The sequence below is a fragment of the Epinephelus lanceolatus genome, chromosome 3 (genome assembly GCF_041903045.1).
Source record: "Epinephelus lanceolatus isolate andai-2023 chromosome 3, ASM4190304v1, whole genome shotgun sequence".
NCBI classification, from domain to species: Eukaryota; Metazoa; Chordata; class Actinopteri; order Perciformes; family Serranidae; genus Epinephelus; species Epinephelus lanceolatus.
The window spans coordinates 48,231,974-48,255,640 of NC_135736.1; the positions used below are offsets into that span (position 1 = coordinate 48,231,974).

Below are 23,667 nucleotides of genomic sequence, written 5' to 3' on the forward strand. Positions count from 1 at the left end.
TTATACCAGTATTATCGTGAACAAGATGATATGACACACAACAAGTGGAGATGAAGACAAGCGTTGGACAAACAGCCTCAGAGGCTGACTGACTCTTCTCTGTCTTTATTTGAAAAGGTAATAAGCTAAAGCTCTGCCGGCTAATCTTAATTCCAGGTCCTGTGCAAACACTTGATCTGTGTACACACACCTGACATCTTAATCACATTACCCTCAACATCCCTGACAGAGTGCACATAATGTGCAAGGTCACCTTCACACTGAGAGACACGTCTTCCTGGAGCTGCGGCTGACTCTTTCTGAGCACGTCAGTTTCTCAACCCTGAGAGTCGCACTCTCACGTGGTTCACTCACGTTTCAAGATGTTTTTAATTTAAAAAATGACACATGTCTGCTAAGGCTGCACAGTCCTCCTGCGTGATTCACAAATGTTACTCTGCATCTGGAGCAACGCCTGGATCAGAACATACACAGTGATGGATAATGACGCTGTGTGGAGGGAGACGCTTGTGGCACTAATATGACGTTATTAGTTAATTAATTTAAGACAATAATTTAAGTGAAAAATAGTAAAATTTTACCTTTCACAGCAAAGGGCAAACACAGTCAGTACGTTTACATGACATCAGAGAACATCATTTTATTGTGTTAGCCGGACTGAAGGCCCTGATCACACAGAAAGCATTTCAGCAGCTGGAGGAGACTTTTAGTCATTGTTTTTAATGAGAATGAAGCTTTTTGCTCACTGTTTCTGTGTTGCAGCGTGCCTGGTGTGTTTTCCGGAGAGCTCTAAACTCCTTGAGTTGAAAAAACTTTAACTCAGAGCAGAAACGTGCCCTACGTCATCTCTTTTTTCCCAATTTTCCAATGGGATGATTTGAGAGGCGGGCCTTCTGTGGTGGTCACGACGACAAGTTTACAGTTGGTAAACGATGGAGGAGAAACTGGTGGTAGTGGTTGCTGGATACCTAGAGCTGTATGGCCTGATGATAGACAGCAGGTTGTCAAACTGCCCCTGAGTCATCTTAAAATCTGCCTGTAAACGTCCATGATGGAGGAGAAGCTCCTGGACCAACTGGTGGTACTCCCCATGATCCAGCCTCTTCTTTAGGGTCTCATGTACCCACACAGATCTCTGTTTATCTGCTGACAGCCTCTCACCCTCAACCAGAGCTACAGACAGTACCCTCTGCCTCAACATGGCAGCAGCTACACACTGATTACTGCAGGATACATACAATAAATAAACAGTAGATTGATTACACGAAAAGATTAGAGTAAGGAGGTGAGTCCATGGTTGCCTGGCAACAATTAAAAGCATCACATTTTTTTAAAAAGGCAGTTGGGCGTGCCTTACTGTGTGATCAGGGCCTAAAACCAGACTGTTAAAATAACATGTAAACATGTTAGTCTGATTGAAATTGTACTAAATTGAATTTCTCAAAGTGGGACTAACACACCCAGATCATGTGACTCCTGCATGTATACAGTCAATCAGACCCAAACTGTCTGAGGCGCTCTGAGCATGCTCCACAGTTTCCGACCCAGAAGTCCAATAGCATTAATTGCGTGACAGAAGAAGGTAACAACATGGAGAAATCTACATCCAGAGCCGTGCGGTTTTGGACGGACGAGGAGACACAGTTCATGTTGTTTCAACTCAAAGAGTTAAATATTTTAAAATACATGGAGAGAGGAAAACATGGAATGGCGATTGTTTGGTCTGTGACGTAATAGGTCAACAGGAAAAAGGTCCAATACTAACAAGCTGAAAGGGGGCATATCTCCACCTATCGTAGAGGAGTCGCACACACTTGGCTCAATAAATGGATTCCCCTCCCGTGCTTGTATACTGGGACAAGGACAGTAGGCCAGTTAGATGTCCTAGTTGACCGTAGCTCCACTTAACTGTGTACGTAAGGGTACTGAGTGATGTTTGTCAATCAGCCAGCTGCATTTATCCAATGTGTCTCCGTGCTGGTGATAGCTTTGGCCGAAGTCTTTATGTTTTCAAGTTGTCTGTCTGTTCCATTCTTATGAACACGATATCTTCAAGAAAGCCGCGAGAGAATTTCTTCATATTTGGCAAAAATGTCCAGTTTGAGTCAAGGACGAACATATTAGAATTTGGAGGTCAAAGGTCAAGGTCACTGTAACCTTGCATCTGTCTCATTCACGTAAACAGGCTGTCACAAGAGCACCCTCATGAAAAGGGGAGACATTTGGTCAGATACTGAATTGGTGACTCTAATCTTGAAACTGTGCTGACTGTATAGATCTTCTGTGTGTGAAGCATCCATGTTTTCACTGACATGGATGGAGACTGTCAGAGACACTGGACTGGTTCATGCAGACAAATGACTTCGAGTATTTTTTTACTTATTAATCTATGAAATCTCTGAGCCAGAATACCTGAATCCTGTCTGACCCAACAGATAACAGATTGCTCCAGTTACTGAAAGGCTTCATGTTTGACCCATGTTGGATCTTATGTCATTAGAGAAGAAGGTGAGCACACAGCAGCAGGAGCTGGGCTAGTGTCAAGTCTCTGATGTGCCAAACAGGGTCGGAGAAACACTGATATGTAACATTAAACTGCTTTATTCAGTTTTTACTGGATTAAATGACCTGGTTTGTTTTGGAGAGGAAGAGACCTCTGTGGATAACTCAGTTCCTGATTATATTTTGTATCAATAATCTGAATCTGCAAATTAACGAAAGCTGTCAGATAATTGCAGTGCAGTATAAAGTACACTATGTCCCTCTGACATGTCATGGAGTAGAAGAATAAAGTAGCAGAAAATGGGAATGCTCATGATAAGTGCCAGTACTTCAAAACTGCACATAAGTACAGTACTTGAGTAAATGTACTTAGTTACTTTCCACCCCTGAAAATAAGTCTTGTCAACCTGTTTGCAGAAGAACCTCTTTAGTTTCAGTGCAGTTGACGGAGTTTAAAAGTTGCCACAGGAAGCTGATCTGCTGCTCGTCAGGTTGTTTGTTGCATCGTGAGTCTTCCAGCTGACGCTTTGCATTCATTCATGATAAACAGACGGGCGCTCATGAATTCCAACAGCTGCAGACACCGCTCACTCAGTTGTTTTCCTCACATCAGAGAAAATGGATTTATTGTGTCAGTCCGACTAAAACTGGACTGCACAGTGAAGTGGAGCTTCAGTTCCAGCTGGACGAGGACATCTAACTGGCCTACTGTCCTTGTCCCAGTATACAAGCACGGGAGGGGAATCCATTTATTGAGCCAAGTATGTGCGACTCCTCTACGATAGGTGGAGATATGCCCCCTTTCAGCTTGTTAGTATTGGACCTTTTTCCTGTTGACCTATTACGTCACAGACCAAACAATGGACAAACAAGTTAGCTACGGTTAGCTAGCTGCTAACTGGTACCATGGTGGACAACTTTACAGCTCTGTACATTTGGTGCGTCCAAAAAGTCACGGCTCTGGATGTAGATTTCTCCATGTTGTTACCGGCTTCTTCTTCTCTTACACATTTAATGCTATTGGACTTCTGGGTCAAAGCCCAGGGCGGAAACTGTGGAGCATGCTCAGAGCGCCTCGGCCAGTTTGGGTCTGATTGACTGAATACATTTTACTAACTAACTACTAATTTTCCAAGCTTTAGAAATTCAACTATTCCACACTTTGACACGTAATCCAACTTCTCATTTTAATCATCAGGGTTTTTTTCTGTATTCTTAAAAGGTGCACACAGGATATGATATAAAGTATGGATGTGCACTTAGAGAACAGGCTGACACGGTCACAGAGCTCACCAAAATGTGACCGCTGCGTCCTGCAAACCAGATGAAATACAAAGTCCTGCCCCAGAGCGATCAGACCAGTGATGCGATTGCTGAAAACTAGGGCTGGGCGATATGGCAAAAAATGTTATCACGATATATTTTTTCATATTGATCAATCTCAATTTTTATCACGATATGTAGTTTTTGCTGATTCTGCCAGTTCGGGGAGCATCCTGATTGGAGCATGAAGAAACAAGAGATTCATTGAAACTTAACAATAAAAGTTTAATAACATAAAACACTAAATAATATGCTTTTCCAATATTGAGAACAAAATGTTTTTACAGGGTATATGCAGGAATCCTGAGGTTAATTTCAATACCTTTTTAAGACTTTTTAAAGACCTTCCAAAAAAACCTTAAGACCTCATCCCCACTTCAGGCTGTCATTAGCAGCAACACATCTTTAACTTACTAAACAGCTGTAGTTTGCAATTAAATCTATGGAGCACAAACATACAACAGAACTCAGATAAGATGAGAAGGAATAAAGCTTGAAAGAATAAATTAAACCAAAGGCAGGCCATAACATGTAACACAGCTCTACAGCTCAACATCAGCTATTCAAGGCCAACTTGCTGAAAACAACAACCTTATGGCTAGCCCCTTGCATGTGGGATTTATGCTGCATTCTATTGGTAGCCGGAACCGGGATTGATACGGTTTCCGGTCTGGAAAGGTACAAAAGAACACCCGTTCTACCCGGAGGTCTCGTCATCAAACTCGGGCAAGGTCCACGTAGACCGAGTTGGTAGAATTGACATCACGACGAAGATGGCTGCGCACATTGTGAATGGTAAACAAAGTTATTTGTCCTCAATTTGTCCTCGTATATGCTGTTTAATTAAGCGTTTGTGTTGTAAAAATCATACAAGTACTTTGCAATGGCATTTCTGTTTCCACTGTTGATTTGTGTTGGAAAAAAGTCTGTGCAAGCCCGTTGTAGCCTAAAATCGTTTGAACCAGTAAAGTCTCCGTTGCTCAGCAACCATGCAAACAAAAACAAACTTACGGCGCGCCGCCATGTTTTCCAGACTGTTGCAATGAAACGCTTTCAGATCAGACGTGTCATACAGTCATATAAATCCGACAAGGAATGACCAGCCTGGATTGCCAAATGAATGCGGCATTAGGGGTGACCCAAAAAATTCGAAGCTTCGAAGCTTCGTTGGATGACACGGGATTCGACTGAGGAAAAAAAATTGAATATTCGGCCATTTTTTACTCCCTTTTTTGGGGGGGACCTTGAACGCAACACTAATCATGCTGTCCGTTTACGGTTGTTTTTTTTTTCCCCTTTAGCCATATGTAAACTCAAAGAACGAGAAGCAATGTCAAATAAAAGCTTTAACTTATGGAAACACTGTATATAAACTTACCGCTTTGAATGCTTCTCATATGGGGTAATGGCTGCCAAACACGACTGGATAGACTATTGTTTTGCTAAGCTGCCGCTAGCGACGCTAACAGCAGATGAAGGGGTCTTGCTAAGCTGTGTGTGTGGAGTCGGGGCAACTTGAGGCCACATAGTTAGACTCTCTGTGTGGTCACTGGGATGGTGCCGTCTCAGGTGATTGGGAAGGTTTGTGGTGTTTCCCGACCTGGTTGGTACCAACCGCCGGCATATTTTGCAGACCAGCTTCATCTGCTCCTCATCACTTTTGAGGTAACGTTATCCAAACCACTTCCACACAACTGACGTCGCTTTATCTCTTTTTTTTCAACAATATCTTCGGTTCCGGATAATATAGTGATGTCGCTTTCACGTTCTGCATTATTTTTGCCATCCTCGACTTCAGTCACTCATTTTTTCTCCTTTTTCCAACTTCTCTCTCTGTTTACCTCCCGTCACAACTGTAGCCACGCTTACAATGAGAAGTGGGCGTATCCTGCCTGCATGGCATACAGTAGCCGGCAGACTCTGATATGCTGTTGTTGCGCTTACTTTTGCCTTATGATATTGATTCAAAACGTCCCATGCTGATAATTGAGATTGATCAAAATTTTATCATGATCCCGAATTGAGATCGTATGATCGCCCAGCCCTACTGAAAAGTGTATTTATTACTCAGCACACCCTCAGGTTTATATTCCACGTCAACCAGTATCTTTTGCATTTTGCACTAACATGAACAAAAACAGCAGGTGTGCTTGTGTCTCCATGAAAGACACCAGACCTTATGGAAGGAATACAAACATTTTTACTTGTTGTCTAGCAGCAGTCTGTATCTTCCAGATATGTTCTTCATCAAACCTTTGTTTATTATCTACCCACGATCAGAACATCTCTGCTCGAGGTGAACCAACGTTTACATCCAGCATTTCTACAAACTGTCCAGCTTTTCAGAAACAGAGCTACAAATATGATTCCACTGTTTTCGGCTTCAAATGATGAACTATGTCCGTTACACACATTGACAAAGCCGCCATCTTGCCATAATACGGGTTGAGATTTCCCATTTTGTGCCTTGTTGATGTGGTTCTGAAAGTTTGAGCTGCAGGAGATCCAGCATGCTGTTTGAGCTGTCAGATGTTTGACCTCTACTTCAACCGAGCTCCCTCCGCATCCTCTGTCACTCGCAGAGAGGAGGTGCGTGCCTCCCCTTCATCCACCGACTTGGCGGTCACAAAGGTCATCAGCCTCAGCGGGAACTTGCCCGCCTTCTTCAGGCGCTTGGTGTTGTTTCGGACACTCATGAAGCAGAAGGTGTTGATGACCCCGTTGCTCATGGCGATGCACTCGATGATGTAGAAGACCACCAGGGAGTTCTTGTCCCTGGATATGAGGGTGGGGTAAAAGTCCCGCAGCAGGGCGAAGCCATAGTATGGCGCCCAGCACAGGACGTAGGCGACTAGCACCAAAATCAGCACCACCACCGTCCTCCGACGCCTCTGAAGCCTCTTCCGGATCTGCTCCGTCTGGAAACCTGGAACGTTCTTAAACCACAGCTCCCTGGAGATCTGGACGTAGCAGACGGCCATGACGATCACCGGGCCCATGAACTCCAGAGCGAAGATGAGGAGAAAGTAGGAGCGGTAGTAGATCTGCTGGTCCACGGGCCAGATCTGAGCACAGAAGGTCTTGTGGGTGCGACCTTCCACATGTGGGTACTTGGTCTCAGAGGCCATGTAGGCCGAGGGGATGGAGATGAAGATGGGGACGATCCAGACCGTCAGGATCACGCAGTACGCCGTCTGGTGCTTCATACGAGGCCTCAGAGGGTAGAGAATGGCCATGTACCTGCAGACAGGAAGAGGGAGAGCAACACACTGAATGTGAGTCAGGTCTGTCTTTGGACTATCAAACACTCAGAAGGACGAAACCAGTTCTTTATTAAAAACTGCAGCTGTGGTCAGCTTGAATTTTTATTGTGAGGAACTCGTCACTTCTGTTGTAGAGCTACGCAGACAAAACAATGATTGCAGCAACTTTTGCATCAATTGAACCAAAGCAGTTTTTTTCCACATTTCTCTGCCTAAAAAATAACTTTAATTGCACGATCATCACTAATTTTTGTTTGTCAGCTACTCAATTAAAAACCCAATCAGCAGCATAAATGTTTGCATTGTACATTTCTGCACACCATGGTTATTTAACAGTTTTACATTATTATGTAGCGGATATGTTGAAACAACACTGTGGTTAACATGTGGTTAAGTTTAGGCACAAAAACCACCGAGTTATGATTAGCAAAAGATGATATTTTGTTTTAAAATGCCTGTCTGGGTTTAGGGGGCAATATTCCCACATGAAACACAGCAATGTCTCGCTATAAAGAAGACACTTCTACTGGCACAGTCGTTGCTGGAAATGATGCTAATATTTTGCTAAAAAAAAAGCCGCTTCTTGAGTCACAATCATGACTAGAAATGCTGCCACTGTGTAGCTAAAAAACACTTGGTTTTGGTGGCACAATTACCACTGAAAATGCTGCTGAAAACTCACACTTTTAGTGGCACAATTAACAGTGGAAGTGCTGCTGTTGTCTCGCTAATAACCCCAACTTTTGATGGCACAATCAGTGCTAGAAATGTCACTGATATCTCACTAAAAACAGTTGCTTTTGGTGGCATAATCATGGCTGGAAATGCCGCTGATGTCTTGCTAGAAAAATTGCCGCTAAAAACACTACCAATAACGCCCACTTTGATGGCACAGTTAACAGTGGAAGTGCCACCGACACTTTTGTTGGCTCAGTTGCTGCTGACATAGTCACTGATGTCTCGCTAAAAAACACTTGCTTTTGGTGGCATACTCATGGCTGGAAATGCTGCTGATGTCTTGCTAAAGAACACTTGCTCCTGGGGGCTCTATCGCCACTGGAAATGCCTCAGTTGATTTGCTACAAAACATCGTTTGGTGGTACAGTTGCTGCTGGGAATGCCACCGATGTGTCACTAAAAACCCAGGTTACACTTAGCAGCTCTCACACCTGGGTTTTCTTAAGTGTGACATCTGGCAGTGCTTCAGGTGATTTTTTGTGGCTGTTTTCAGCTTTTAAAGGAGGCATAATAATGAAGATTAGAAACTGTGTCCAACTTAATTGCAAACAGCTGGAGCCTCATCCTGGAAGCACACCAGAAAACCTGTCATGAGCCTTGTTTGTTAGTCAGAGTTGATTTGATTTTACCGCTCAGTAACTGCAGAAGTTCTGTGCCCTTGATGCAGAGCTGAGAAGGACACACACCAGGTGTGTAGCTGTGAACACATCCAGACTTAACAGGGAATCTTTGACCGTCCCGGATATACAGAGATTATCCATCTTTCTTCCCTGCAGATGCTATTTATACATGAGAGGGGCTGTCAGCCATGATAAATGGAACATGAGGGGCTGCTGGTCCTAAAGTGTGAGCGTCACCCCGATGATGGATTTGGTTCAGAAGCTGAGGGGAAGCCCAGAAGCAGCTTTTATTAGCAGAATGTAAATCATCACCGGTCAAATCGTCCTCAGTGTGTGGAGATGTGTCGCTCCCAAAGGACACATCATCAACATTAATATGCTGTGTATTCATTTGTAATTCAAATAGCTTCATCCCAGTTCAGTTCAAAGATTCTGAGTCAATGATTTTGTAGTTTCACTTTTTTTTCCTGAAGCTCAGCAGTCGCATCATCACTCAAGGGCACTTCAGTGTGAACAACAGTAAGTGAACTAATGATTCAGTCTGCTCAGTGTCAGACGGCTCTCTACAAGCACTGCACATAAGGTTTATACCTCAGCAGCCTTTTATCAATAATGACTCATTATACTAAGATAATATCTGTGACTTTTTTTGTCTTTTTAATATGATTTTACCAAGAAAGTAACTTGTTGTGTTACATGCATTGTTACTTTTACAACATATTCCACTGCAGATTACTGAATACGTGCTCTACAATGTCATTTGTAACATATTCCATTAGATCACTCAAACTAAGCCCCGTATTCTAAATATTAGGGATGCACAATAACATCAGTACGTCATCGATATCGGCTGATATTGGCCTTAAAATCGTCCAAAATGCTTTTTCTTATTTGGCACAATTACTGAATATTACATACATTGAAAAGCTTTCTGTTTCATGTGTCCATCTGCTGGTGGGCCGTCATGATAAGAGTGTGTATAATATGATGTTAATTCCATGACAGAAGTGACTCGATGATCACTAAAATCAGTTGGGGAAAAAAGTGGATGTGTTGATATTGGTATCGGTTATCAGCCAAATAAGTTGTTATATATAAGCATGTGGGATATCAGCAAAAAAATCAATATCATGCATCACTACTAAATACTTTGAATTATTTTTGGGATGCTGCAAAACTGCTGAGCTCATTTGTCTGGGTTTTATATTTTCATACCAAAAAAAAACCCGCCAGTGTCCTGATGTGCTACGTTTTCGGCAACAATACAGTTATTACGGTGCTACATGGTTGTAACGGGTGACTTACATTGACAGCTCACTAATTGTAAAACAAGTATGACAAAGAATTTTACTTATGTCGGCTTAAAGCACTCATTGTCATCATGTCATTGTTTGATGTATTGTCAACTGGTCTGAGGCAAGAAAGGATCGACCCTTTGTAACCTTTAGAAAGTCTGTGTTACAGTTTACCCCGTGTTAGGAGGTTACCTGCGCTCCCGTATTTTGTATTCTGTTACTCCCCAACCCTGGTGACGTAACAGTGTCGGTTTATTAACAAGTGAAACCAGATAAATAAAGTGTGTGTAGTTCTTAATCAGAGTTATTGTTGGGTTTCACTTAGATCTAAGTAGGGATCGACCGATATGGTTTTTTCAGAGCCAATGCTGATACAGATTATTGTGAAACAGAAATACAGATAGCCGATATTTACAACTGATATATGTCTGCTGTAAAAATCATAGTTGACACAGAATTTAAAAAAAAAAAAAAACACTGACAAAGAAACACCAGAAGCAGGATAAAAACTCAGCATAAAGTACAATGTTTTAAATCTTTCAATAAATCGGAAAATAAATAAGTTAAAAATAAATAAATAAGTAACGAAGTTGAAGAATAAACCAGCTGAATAAAAAGAGACTAATAAAAATAAATAAATAAATAAATATACAATAATCATAAATACAACATTTAAAAAATAAAATGAAAAACAATAAAAGACGATAAGATAAAATAAAATAAAATGATAATAAAATAAAATAAAGGAGAGCTCAATTAAAAGCCAGGCTAAAAAGGTAGGTCTTGAGTTTGCTTTTAAGAGCCTAGAGCGGTACGTGCAGGCAGTAAGAAGCACACCAGGGACAAAACAGCGCAGCTAAAGAAAACAAAACTGTATATCGGCGTATCGGTGGAAAAAAATCACTGATACCGATAACCCTAAAAATTCCTAATATCGGCCCGATAATCAGCCAGGCCAATTATCTGTCGAGCCCTAGATCTAAGTGCCAGCACTGAAGGGTCTGCAGCCATTTTGTCATCAAACAGAAGAAACTGTTGCTGTTTAAAATTCCTGATGTCTCTAACATGAATGTTTTTTTCCTGATCCGTTGCTCATAATTATGATGTGACTAACACACAACAACACGGGATTAGCATGCTACAGTACATGCTAAGGCTAACGTTAGAAGTTTTAGCTGCTGTAATGACACATGTATGTACAGCATAAGCCCAACAGGACAGAGGTATGCAGTCATAGAAAGCGTCAGACATTTTGACCAGCTGGAGTCAGAAGAAGTCAGAGATCTGTCCACTGACTTAGTGCGGAGTGAACTGACAGACCAACTCGGCTAATGAGGCTGAACACTCACGTTGGGGCTTTAACACAGGCCTGCAGCAGCTACTGAAGCTGACGAGAGGAGCTGTGTTTTTTCTGTCTCGCTGGTTATCACAAACGGACCACAACACGCCCCCCGGCTGCTCTCCCACACACACATGCTGCTATGATCTGGTCACAGCGGGGAGTCTGCAGCAGCTGAAGCCAATGGTATAGTTGTCGCTTATACATGAAGGAGTGACACGCAGGAATGTGATAAGAACACACACATACACAGAGAGAAAAAAGAGAGCAGTGCTGTTAATGGGGGACCTTCAAAGAGGATGAAGGGAAGAAGTGTGGAGGAGAAAAGAAAAGATGAAGGAACAGGCGGCGGTAATGAGCCCCTGTGCTCAGTGGGAGAAATCACATGAGAGGTAAAACAAAGGTTTGTACTTTACAAGAAGGGCTTCAAACGAAACCACTTAAAACTTAAAACTTCAAATTACAGCTCATAAATATACAACCTGTTTCAGTCTGCTGTTTCTGAGCAGCAACTAAACCTCAGTGAAGGCTGCTGTTTAACGGTGCCAAAGTTTTGGCATTGTATATACGTTACGTTTGATTTGTTACGTTACAAGCGCAAATCATCGTGTCATAGATACGTCAAAGCTTTTCAGCAACACTGTGGTCAATATGTGGTTAGATTTAGGCGCAAACCACTTGGTTATGGTGAGGAAAAGATCCTGTTTTGACTTAAAATACCTGGATTTGGGGGGCACAATCCTGGCTGACACACACAGCAACGTCTCAGTAGAAACAGCTGTTTTTATGTCACTGTCCTTGCTGGAAATGCAGCGTGCAGCAATGTCTCAGTAAAAAACGGTTGTATTTTTGTGCCACTATCCCGGCTGGAACTGCAGCAATTTCTCAGTAAAAAAAAACAGCCATTGTTTGTGCAACTGTCCCCTTTGGAAATGCAATGATGTCTCGGTAAAAAACTTTTGTTTTTCATGCCAATATCCCCGTTGGAAAGGCAATGTCTCGCTAAAAAACAACTGCTTTTCGTGGTGCTATCTCACTGCTGGGAAAATCAGTGACAAGTCGCTACAGAACACCAACATTTGGTGCCTAAAAAGCTGCTGGAAATACAGAAGTCACTTGTTAAGGCACAACAGGTTTTGTTCTTTGTTGGTCAACAACAGTGGTCTGCAACGAAGTGGGCATCTCGGCCAGGTGTCACACCATCCACTCACAAATTCAACATGTACTACTTCACTTTAAATACTTTGATGACACGTATGAAACCTACAAATGTTATCGTATCTGTGCTTTGCAGAAACGCAAAATGCCAACATTTTCCTCTGGTGACTGGGCCACCACAACAATACATCTCAGTCACGGTGAGTATATTAATATGAGAGTTGTGACAGAAAGGTCAACATGTGTCCGCCACAGACGACACAATAATCGAACGTGGAGGTTGACAGTCGCCATGAATAGGTGTGGTTTAATCAGTCCTAACTACGCCCCTTCACTGAGGGGTGGTCAAACGCTTTTTGTTTCCATCACTACAGACAGAGGTCACGTCTCTGATCAATGAGCTTTCACATTCACACATGATTTACTGAGAAATGAAAGGAATAGGATAATAGGATAATTACAAAGTGCAGGAGACACAGGGGCGTGGACAGACTGTAATATCTTAACTTTTATCATAACTCTTATTTTATCAATACCAAAATTATATTCTAAACAAAAATGAGGGAAGAAACAGGACGTACAGCCACAGAATCGTGCTTCATGTCAGATTTAGATTCACAAGGCTGAATATTTGTTGACAAGATTCAGTTCTTCATCTGAAAATTACTCATTGATCGGTCTGTCATGTTCCTGATTGGGCTGCATTGATTTTCAGCAGATGTTTTTTAGGCTGAGCTGAAGCATTCTGGGAAATACTGAAATCTTGTTCAGGAATATTGAGGTTTCTTTTCACCCTGACCCCTGTGTCCATGGACCGCGGAACGCATCTGAACGGGGGGGGGGGGGGGGGCATATGCATTGAAACAGAGAATATTACTGATGTATTAAATAACGTTGCAGAGCACTTTTTTTATTCCGACGCCACACAGTCACATCTACAGTACACGCATGAACATGAACACATGCTTGCTCAGATGCACAGATGAAACTATAGCAAACAACAAAGTACATCCAGTCCACAAGCACAACCAAAACTCATCTTGCTGCCTTGAATCTAAATCAACATCATATTCATTATCATCACAAGTCAGCACTCATATCAGACTGATGTGCAGAGCCACACACACACACACACACACACACACACACACACACACCAACACACCAACAAAACAAGCGCAGCGCAGTTACTGAAAAGTAACCAGAACGCTGAATTTCTGACCATTACCGCCCGCAACCGCAACGTGTGTATGTCCACTCCCGCCCGCTCCCGCAAAACTCTGAGAATTTATGCCCGCACAATAATAGAGATGCATTGATTTTGTGTCTTCTCCCGTCCTGCAGGAGAAAACACATCATTTTATAGGCTATTAATAAAGAGATTCATGAGGTTGTTTGTTTCGTTTCCCTGGTCTGCATGTCTTTTGATGCACTGGTCAGGAATAGCGCTCCTATTATTTCGTTGTTTTCATTTAGTTTTTAATGAAATACAGGATGTTTCATATTCTATTCTCCTCCTCTGTATTTATTTATTTTTCTACCTTTATATAATCACGCAGTGATTGAGGTTAAGGCAAGCCCGGCGCCAGGATGAAGTTACTGAGGGGGCGGTTAAAAATTACGAGGGGGCAAATCTTTATTATGCAACAAAGGTTCACACAGTGAGTTATAAAGAGCGCGCAGACGTGCGTAATAGTCGCAAGTAATGACAGCTCGTCGCCGGTGAAACACAATAAACTGCACGTCTTCTTTCATGTTTGTCTCATGACAGATGGAGCTGACAGACAGACAGACAGACAGACAGACAGACAGACAGGTGGAGCAAGCAGCAAATTGGTATGAAAGCTGGTTCAGGGCATATTCGTCCATTTATGAATAAATATGGAGTGGAAACGCTCATGCATGTGCACCAAGTTCCTGTGTTGACATCCTGTCGCTAGGCTACATCTTCTTCTTCTTTTTCTTCTTCTTCTACTGTTTAATGGGGACCCGGCGGGACCCAATCCCAATGCAGCCCTCTATGTCAGAGTACAAAAGTTACCCAGGCCATGGCCCCCCTGGCCCCCCCGGTTCCGTGATCTATGCCCCTGTCACTCCCTAATGCAGGGTTTATGCTACACGATTTTAGGACTGATTTTCCACTCCCTTGACGACTGTGGATGAGAGCCCCAGATCAGAGGCAAACTGGCACTCGCTCCCGTGAGTGACAATCACTATGTACAGTACAGGCCAAAAGTTTGGACACACCTTCTCATTCAATGTGCTTTCTTTATTTTCATGACTATTTACATTGTAGATTCTCACTGAAGGCATCAAAACTATGAATGAACACATGTGGAGTTATGTACTTAACAAAAAAAGGTGAAATAACTGAAAACATGTTTTATATTCTAGTTTCTTCAAAATAGCCACCCTTTGCTCTGATTACTGCTTTGCACACTCTTGGCATTCTCTGGATGAGCTTCAAGAGGTAGTCACCTGAAATGGTTTTCCAACAGTCTTGAAGGAGTTCCCAGAGGTGTTTAGCACTTGTTGGCCCCTTTGCCTTCACTCTGCGGTCCAGCTCACCCCAAACCATCTCGATTGGGTTCAGGTCCGGTGACTGTGGAGGCCAGGTCATCTGCTGCAGCACTCCATCACTCTCCTTCTTGGTCAAATAGCCCTTACACAGCCTGGAGGTGTGTTTGGGGTCATTGTCCTGTTGAAAAATAAATGATCGTCCAACTAAACGCAAACCGGATGGGATGGCATGTCGCTGCAGGATACTGTGGTAGCCATGCTGGTTCAGTGTGCCTTCAATTTTGAATAAATCCCCAACAGTGTCACCAGCAAAACACCCCCACACCATCACACCTCCTCCTCCATGCTTCACAGTGGGAACCAGGCATGTGGAATCCATCCGTTCACCTTTTCTGCGTCTCACAAAGACACGGCGGTTGGAACCAAAGATCTCAAATTTGGACTCATCAGACCAAAGCACAGATTTCCACTGGTCTAATGTCCATTCCTTGTGTTTCTTGGCCCAAACAAATCTCTTCTGCTTGTTGCCTCTCCTTAGCAGTGGTTTCCTAGCAGCTATTTGACCATGAAGGCCTGATTGGCGCAGTCTCCTCTTAACAGTTGTTCTAGAGATGGGTCTGCTGCTAGAACTCTGTGTGGCATTCATCTGGTCTCTGATCTGAGCTGCTGTTAACTTGCGATTTCTGAGGCTGGTGACTCGGATGAACTTATCCTCAGAAGCAGAGGTGACTCTTGGTCTTCCTTTCCTGGGTCGGTCCTCATGTGTGCCAGTTTGGTTGTAGCGCTTGATGGTTTTTGCGACTCCACTTGGGGACACATTTAAAGTTTTTGCAATTTTCCGGACTGACTGACCTTCATTTCTTAAAGTAATGATGGCCACTGGTTTTTCTTTAGTTAGCTGATTGGTTCTTGCCATAATATGAATTTTAACAGTTGTCCAATAGGGCTGTCGGCTGTGTATTAACCTGACTTCTGCACAACACAACTGATGGTCCCAACCCCATTGATAAAGCAAGAAATTCCACTAATTAACCCTGATAAGGCACACCTGTGAAGTGGAAACCATTTCAGGTGACTACCTCTTGAAGCTCATGGAGAGAATGCCAAGAGTGTGCAAAGCAGTAATCAGAGCAAAGGGTGGCTATTTTGAAGAAACTAGAATATAAAACATGTTTTCAGTTATTTCACCTTTTTTTGTTAAGTACATAACTCCACATGTGTTCATTCATAGTTTTGATGCCTTCAGTGAGAATCTACAATGTAAATAGTCATGAAAATAAAGAAAACGCATTGAATGAGAAGGTGTGTCCAAACTTTTGGCCTGTACTGTACATTTTCAAAGACATGATCTGTCTGTTGCAGATATCCGAGAGATAACTAGTAGGTTAATTATCTGGACTTGTCCGTGAGTTCAAATCCTGTTGTGTAAAATTAGTTAGACAGCAGCGACAACCAACCTAATGAGAGCGCAAGATACAGGGCGAGGAAAAGGGGGGAGGAGTCGCAACCAGCAATTCTGTCTTCCTGGTGTTTGACTGCAAATCAGCGCACAGACAACGTGGATCTTTAGCTTCTTGTAGACATCCATTTTTGGAGAAAAGAGCGTCTGTCTCCTGTGTCTTTCCCTGTATAACTTCACGACAAAAATGTTTTGTAATGTGACCCCCTGTTGCTGATCACTTGTGTAACTATGCGGTCACACATGAGCGAAATTAACACCAGCGAATATTGGCCTCCTGTCCACTTCTATTCAGCACAAGCAAAGGGGCGAATAAAGCATTTGTTTCCAGTGGCAAAGCAACGTAGAGTTCAACTTCGGTGACCTCAACAAATAGCAAAGACGTATGAGCAGGAGACACTGATAGTTCCCGTGTTTACCCAGCTGATATTGTGTGACATTGGCCCTAAAAAATACAGACATGAAAATGAAACACGTGCCAATAACATTTTATTTTGTGTTGTTTATTCGCAAGCTAGACAACATTAGCTAGCAAGCTAGCTTTCTGCGTACATCAAATCTGGCACTGCCCATACGAAGCACAAATATCACCTCAGCAGAGGATGATATTTACCCGTGTGACCATGCCCTCATGTGCAAACCCAACGCGTTCTCGTCCCAACTTGTCAGATATTGATGCGTCAGTGCCGTTCACATCTACATATTACGTGTTAGGCATCCTCCTGCATTTGGTGTTGACGTTCCGGGACAGCATGTCAATTTAAATGCTTTGAGTCTTTTCTAAATACTGTGCAGTTTCTGCTCATTAGATGCATACAGTCTTTTTCAAAATAAAGGCCCAATTCCAATCCGGCCCCTAAAGACTCAAGCCCTGAACCCTCACTGACTTAACTGACGTCAGCTGTAAGTGATTGAGTGTGAGAGTCTGAAAGGGCTCCGGATGCTACAAATAGGAATGGGACAGCGCTTATCCCCCTCTCTACAAAATGTTGTTAACATTGGCGGCTCTGGGCGTGATCGTTTATCGGTTATTGTCAGCATATATATCTATATATATCTATAGATAGATAGATATATAGATAGATATTCTTTGTGTGTGGAATATAACCACTGGTATTCCTCTGACTTCATGTGTGTTTATGTACCATCTTAAATCCTTGTTAATGTAATGTTTCATTGTTTATCTATCTGTTTTTTCGCTCTCCTTCCATAACGTTACAGTTTGCATATCTGCCGACCGTGTTTTCGGGGTTTTTTTTATAAGACTTCCGGTGTTCCGAGGGCAACCCCTGTATTTGACGTCACAACGCTATGAACTGTGGGTAATTTCCTTACCGCAAGTCCGCATCGATGCTGACCTACGGTAAGGGGGCATAAAGGGCTCACTCACTGACTCACTGACTTGACGATATGACCGTGGGACAGCCCTCACACACTCACGCACTTCACATGAACGCGCCTCTAAGTCAGTGAGTCTGTAAGGGATCGGATTGGAATTGGGCCAAACTCACAACATTGGTAAAACACCTTGTATTTATATTTATATTTATTCCCTTGTGCAACAAAAGCACTTTGTTAGGTTTCAAAGAAAACATCATGGTTTGGCGGCGGTATTTGTCGAGTTCTGAATGAGAATGGGCTGGCAAACCAGAGCAACTTCAAGATACCTCATCATAAGACCTTGCTGTATAGTGTGTAGGTGTTGAACCAAATGGTGTCTCAGCTCATTCGGCCTCGTCCTGTCTGTTCCCCTGTTGCCCCTTCATTGCCATTTTCCATCCATCCACTAGCTGTCCTCTGACTTTCCCTCATCTCCTCATCACCTGACTGCTCCACCCATCTACACACCTGTTCCCTCTTTCCTCGTCAGCCCTGTAGTTACCTCACCTTCCCTGCCTCCTCTTCCCACCTGCACCTCCTTCCCTAATCAGTCTCTCACTACTCACAGCTGCAGATCTTTTGTTTCTCTGCCAGTTCATCAAAGTCTCTCAGTCATTTGTATCCATGAACTGTTCTGGATTTACACGGATTTTGACCTGCTGCCTGTTTATCACCTACTTACCCTGTGATACTGTAAGTTTTTGTCTGTGTTTGAGTCCTTGGCACAAGGAACGGCTGCCTTTTCCAGCTGTGACTGTGACACATACTGTACCCCACAAAGCTCCCACAGTCGTCATTTGGATCTCTCACTGAACCTAACCAAGTCATTTTTGTGCCTAAAGCAAACCACACCATAAAATAGATTCATATGTCAGTTTTTGTAAATGTTTTAGACAGTGATGTCATCCTGCTGATAGGAGCATCACATCAGAGAACACTGCTGTGTTGCTCAGGACATATGTTGCTGTACAGTTTAGAGGGCTTGTTGGTAACCCCCAATTTCTTTACCCCCATGAATTTAATGGAAAGGTGTCTCAAAAAAGTACCCATAAAAAAAAATTGTGAAACTGTAACTGACTTACAGTCATTTAGATTGATCATGCTGCCAAGAGCCATGAAGTTTAACCTGATCAACCAAGAGGTGACAGTCAGTCTGTGGTATAAAAAGATAAAGTCCGCACACCAGAAGCTGCTCCTTGAACAATTTATTCATGTATTGTTATGTTTCGGGCCCCTGCCCTTCATCAGAGTCTGGTCTGATGAAGGGCAGGGGCCCGAAATGTAACAATACATGAATAAATTGTTCAAGGAGCAGCTTCTGGTGTGTGGACTTTATCTTTTTATTCCATACTTACCTTTTGGTCCAGCACCCAGCATTAATCTTTTTGGGATGTGCGTGCTACTTTTACCTGTTATTTAGTCAGTCTGTGGTCTAATTGTGTGTGCAGGTGAATTTAAGTGTTACGGCAGTTTGTGCAACATAGAACTGCAACAAACGGTAAGTACACAGTATGGAGTCCTAACGTCTGTACATATTTGCACAAGCTTTCATGAAATTTGTTTGCCTGGAAACCAGATGAATCTGTGAGCTCAGGTTTTATTTGCTCTGGCAGATGTGTCTGGTCCCCCTCTGCTCTGCTCTCATCTCCAGAAGCCCAAGACGTGCCGGACCAAACATAACTGTTTATCTCAGGCTGCATCCACACCGGTATGTTTTTATTTTAGAATACATAACTATTGCTACAGATGAAACACAGATGGATACATCTGTGTTTCATTGCTCTAAGCTTTTCCAGAAGCCTCCTCTATCCTGGTCTCCTGGAGGCACATTTAGGGGGTTGAACGATCCTCCATGATAAGGGAGGCAAAACGACTTCTGGGTGACAGGAAGAAAGAGGAGGTGAGGAAGCATTAGCTCGGACTACGCTGTTTTTGATGAATGCTCAGGTGGACTCACCTGTCCACAGCGATGGCCAGCAGGGCGTTGGTGGACACGTAGAGAGAGACGGTGCGCAGGTAGTTGGTGGAGGCGCAGAGTAGCAGGCCGTGATCCCATGACAGCTGCTTCACCACGTAGTAGTCTAGCAGGAAGGGACAGCACACCACCGCCACCAGCACGTCGGACACGGCCAGGTTGGCGATTAGCAGGTTGGTCAGGTTGCGGAGCTGCTTGTAGCGGGCGAGGCTGGCGATGAACAGACAGTTTCCAACGCCACAGACCAACATGATACCCACCAGGACCACTGCGATGACGATCATGGCTACAAAGAAGGCCCGGCCCTGCGTGGTGTCCGGGATCTCGTCCAGAGGAATCTCGTAGTCCAGGCCGTCACTAGCCAGGAAGTAGTCTGTTAGAGCCACACTGCTGTTGGTCGGGTCGTCCATCTTGAATCAGGTCAACATGCTCTGGTAGGAGTGTCTGCAGGGAAGGTGCAGGAAATTAAAAGAAAACAAACTTAGACTTTGATCCTGGTGAAACAATAACTCGATTTTATCACATGATCGGCAGATAGAGTTCACACAGTTTTTATGGAATTGTCAGTGTACGAATTTCCATTTTTCTGAGCACCTCTCTGAGGTGGCGGGAAAGTTGAGATCCTGCTGGAGGAAATTCGTGATGTAATCAAAAGCCCCTGAACAGCTACTAAAGGGACCTCATGGTGACACTGGTTACATCTGTCTCCGAATGTTTCAACGTCAAGAGTGAATCTATGGTCTCGACTTTTAAGCAAACGTGGTCGAGAAATCCTTGATAAGCTCATACATTTTAACCAACTGAACACAACTCCGTGTGAGGAAGAGACTCGGGTGCACTTGAAGATGAAGGCTAGTAGAGGACTGTGTGGCGAGATAGTTTTGTTAACTTCTGTCTCCAAAGTCAGTATTAAACTTTCCACCTCATTTGGAGCAGCTGGCTTTGAGCTGTAGCTGCAGTTCCTCTTAGAGCAATCAGAGTTATAATGAAGATTGTAATGTGAGGACAGAGGCTGTAGGACAACACAATCATTTGAATTGTGGAGAAACAGCCTGGTGTCACTCCCAGGGTGTCGAAATATGCTGCTTGGTCACTGTATCCTTCGTCACTATAACGACGCCGGGGATGCTGTTTAGTGTCTGTATGAGATGCACCAGGCTTTCCAACTCAATGTAAACCCGTCCATGTCATGATAAGATGCTCAGAGCAACTGATATAGTTTGTGGTTGAACCTGTTTGCACCTTATTGTGAGCTAGCTGGGTTTTATATTTTGAGTCTCACTGTTATTTCATTTATATTTAGTTTTATATTTGCTATGAATTATATGTTTCTCTACACATTGCTTTTTTGTATCTGCGCTCCTCTAACTTTATATTGCAACTGCTGCACAGCAACTTCCCATGGGATAAATAGTCTGATGTGATGTGATGTGATGTAATGTGAACTGATCGGATCTGAAGTCTGCCCAGGGTTGGCAGGAGGACGGTGGACGGGTCCAACAAACACCAGATTTTGAGGAGATCAGTGTTCGAGACCAACAAACAACAATATCGACTGCTGTGTTTGTGCCCCTCCAAGCCAGATGTTCTTCAGCAGCATCTGTCATCTTTTACAAACCATAACCAAGTAGTCTTGTTGCCGAAACCGAACAACAAACCCCTTAAGTGAGTCACTTCACAAGACAAATGTTAACAACAATCCTTTCTTTACCATTACAAGTAGTTTTGCTTCCTAAACCTAAACGCCAACCTCCTCTTAACGTTGTTGCCTTCTGCGTCAAGACACAAAGCAAAGGGCTGCCCCCGGAGTCACTTTAAGCCCAGTTCAGACCAAAGATTCGCAACGAAGTTGAACGGGGGAACTACTTACAATGCGTCGTTCTGCAACCTTCTAAATTTGACCAGCTGAGTGTCAGATGACACCATCAGCCAGCTTGAGTCAAGCTCAGGCTGGCCAGTTCACACCCCTGACACTTTTCTCTGTGACGTTCTGAAACGGTTTTGTCTTGTTGCAAATCTTTGGGCTGAAGTAACGCCCAAGACTTCTGCCCAGGCAACAAAATATGACGAGTAAGTATGACATCATGTAGGGAGAAAAGTTTTAGTAATTTCCTCAAACAGCTGTAATTTAGTTTTTATCAAACAACAGGAGGAAATAGTGCACTTGTTGGGGACTATTTTCAACGGCGGATTAATCCATACTTGGTGCTCTAGTGAGTATTTGTGGCAGCACTATTCCTGCTGGAAAACCACTGCTTTTGTGGCACAATCCGCTCTGTAAAAGCAGTGACAGGTCGGAACAAAACACCCACATTTGGAGGCTTGAAAGCTCCTGGAGAAGCAGCAACGACTCACTAAATCACAACTGATTTTGTTGTGTGTTGGTCTTGACAGGCGTTTCACCTACACGCCGACCACCATCCCCTCCACCTCCTGATGACAAGTCAATTCTTGTACTACGTCACTTAAGAAACTTTGATATGATACACATGAAACGTGTAAAGGTAACATGGTCCTGTTTTGCAGAAACATGCAAAGCCGACATTTTGTTCTGGCGTCTGTGGCTGACACATGTTAACAGATACATTCAGTGGTGGTTTGAGTCTTGTCAGTCACAGTAAGAAGAAAACAGGATATAACTGGAGCTTTAATATCCTGTACAAGGTGGCAGGTCACTGGAGCCTATCCCAGCATGCACTGAGAGAAGGCCAGAGTAAACCCTGGCCTCTCACACACACACAGTACACACACTAGATTTAGTGTTTGACATACTGACAGCTGTTTGGCTGCTCAGTGTAACTTCAGAAATGTTGGGTCTGAGTTTTTTGATGCATCATTTTTGTTTTGTTTTCGTTTGGCTGATGGTGTTGCTAGGTTACCGTGCTCATATAGTCTGCTTGTTAGATTTGTCCGCAGATTGAGGAATGTTGCATCTCCGCTCTGACGTCTGAAAACCTCCTGTTTACCGCTCCGACACAAGAGCTTTGCATCAGACTGTTTGATGTCGGCGGCATCAGAGATCATCACTGATCAGCAGGAGTCAGCAGCACTGGAGGAAGGTTTCAGATTAATTACTTCAGTAAAGGTACTAATACCACACTGAGGAAATACTCCATTACAATTAAACGTCCTGCATTGAAAAAGTTCCCTCAGTAAAAGTGTGTCCGTTTAATCAGGAGAGTGTAAAGTGAATTTTCTGTCAGTCTGTAAATATTGGGCTAATGTTTAAGAAACTGTTGGAATGTGATATATAACAAAACTCTTCATATGTTTTGTGTGCAAAATATTTAATTTATAAAGTCAGATACATGTAGTGAAGCAGAAAGTGTCACAAACAGAGACTCGATTAAAGTACAAGCACCTCAAATAAAGTGTAGTACTTGAGTTAATAAAGCACTGGGAGTCAGTGTTTGCAGCAGGAGCATTCATCCAGTCTGTGAAATAAATTCATCCTTTAACGTCGTCACTCGTACAGCTCGACGTGCTCATTCATACCTGCTGTAGGTCATATTAGATTATGTCAGATTAAAACAGCAGTTTCCTGAATTAATGTGACCAGTATGGAAGTCTTTTTATGCCAAAGGAATCAATAAACGAAGATGATTTAGGGATGATAAAAATTTTGTAAATTTCTTAATTATTATTCAGAATATGCAGCCCGGTCTCACTCCGAAGTCGTGGAAATCTGATATTTTGTCAGCGACTTCTGGCATCAGACACCAACGAAAAAGCCGCCCTTTCACATTGGATTGATACATGGGTGTTTGCCGTTATTCTTTAACGGCGCCTGACGCCATCAGGGGGAAACACAGTGGGACAATAATAAAAGTTAAGTCACTGGAAAAGCGAGGAGGGTGAGTGGGACGGGTGGTGGATGGGTCCAACAACCACCAACTTTCACTGTTCTTTCTTTTTTTGTTGGAGGAAATAAAACGTCAATTCAGGGTGTTGTACCAACGTAGTGCTTTTATTTTGAAAGAGACTGTATGCAAACTACATTTCCTGTGAAAACAGAAGTGTATTTTGAAAACAGACAATGAAGTGAACAGAAGTTGACACGGCGTCCCAGAACGCCAACAACCAACACACCCAGGG

At 43.1% G+C, this 23,667-nt stretch overlaps 1 protein-coding gene across 1 annotated transcript; it reads right to left on the reverse strand.

Moving 5' to 3' along the window:
* Positions 1–3,756: 3,756 nt before the first annotated feature.
* On the reverse strand, positions 3,757–21,148 carry prokr1a (prokineticin receptor 1a). The gene is made up of 2 exons (XM_033624999.2): positions 19,555–21,148; positions 3,757–7,065 (listed from the first exon to the last, which is right to left on the reverse strand). The coding sequence occupies exons 1-2, from the start codon at positions 19,980–19,982 to the stop codon at positions 6,366–6,368; spliced, it is 1,128 nt and encodes a 375-aa protein (XP_033480890.1). The 5' UTR covers positions 19,983–21,148; the 3' UTR covers positions 3,757–6,365.
* Positions 21,149–23,667: the final 2,519 nt, after the last annotated feature.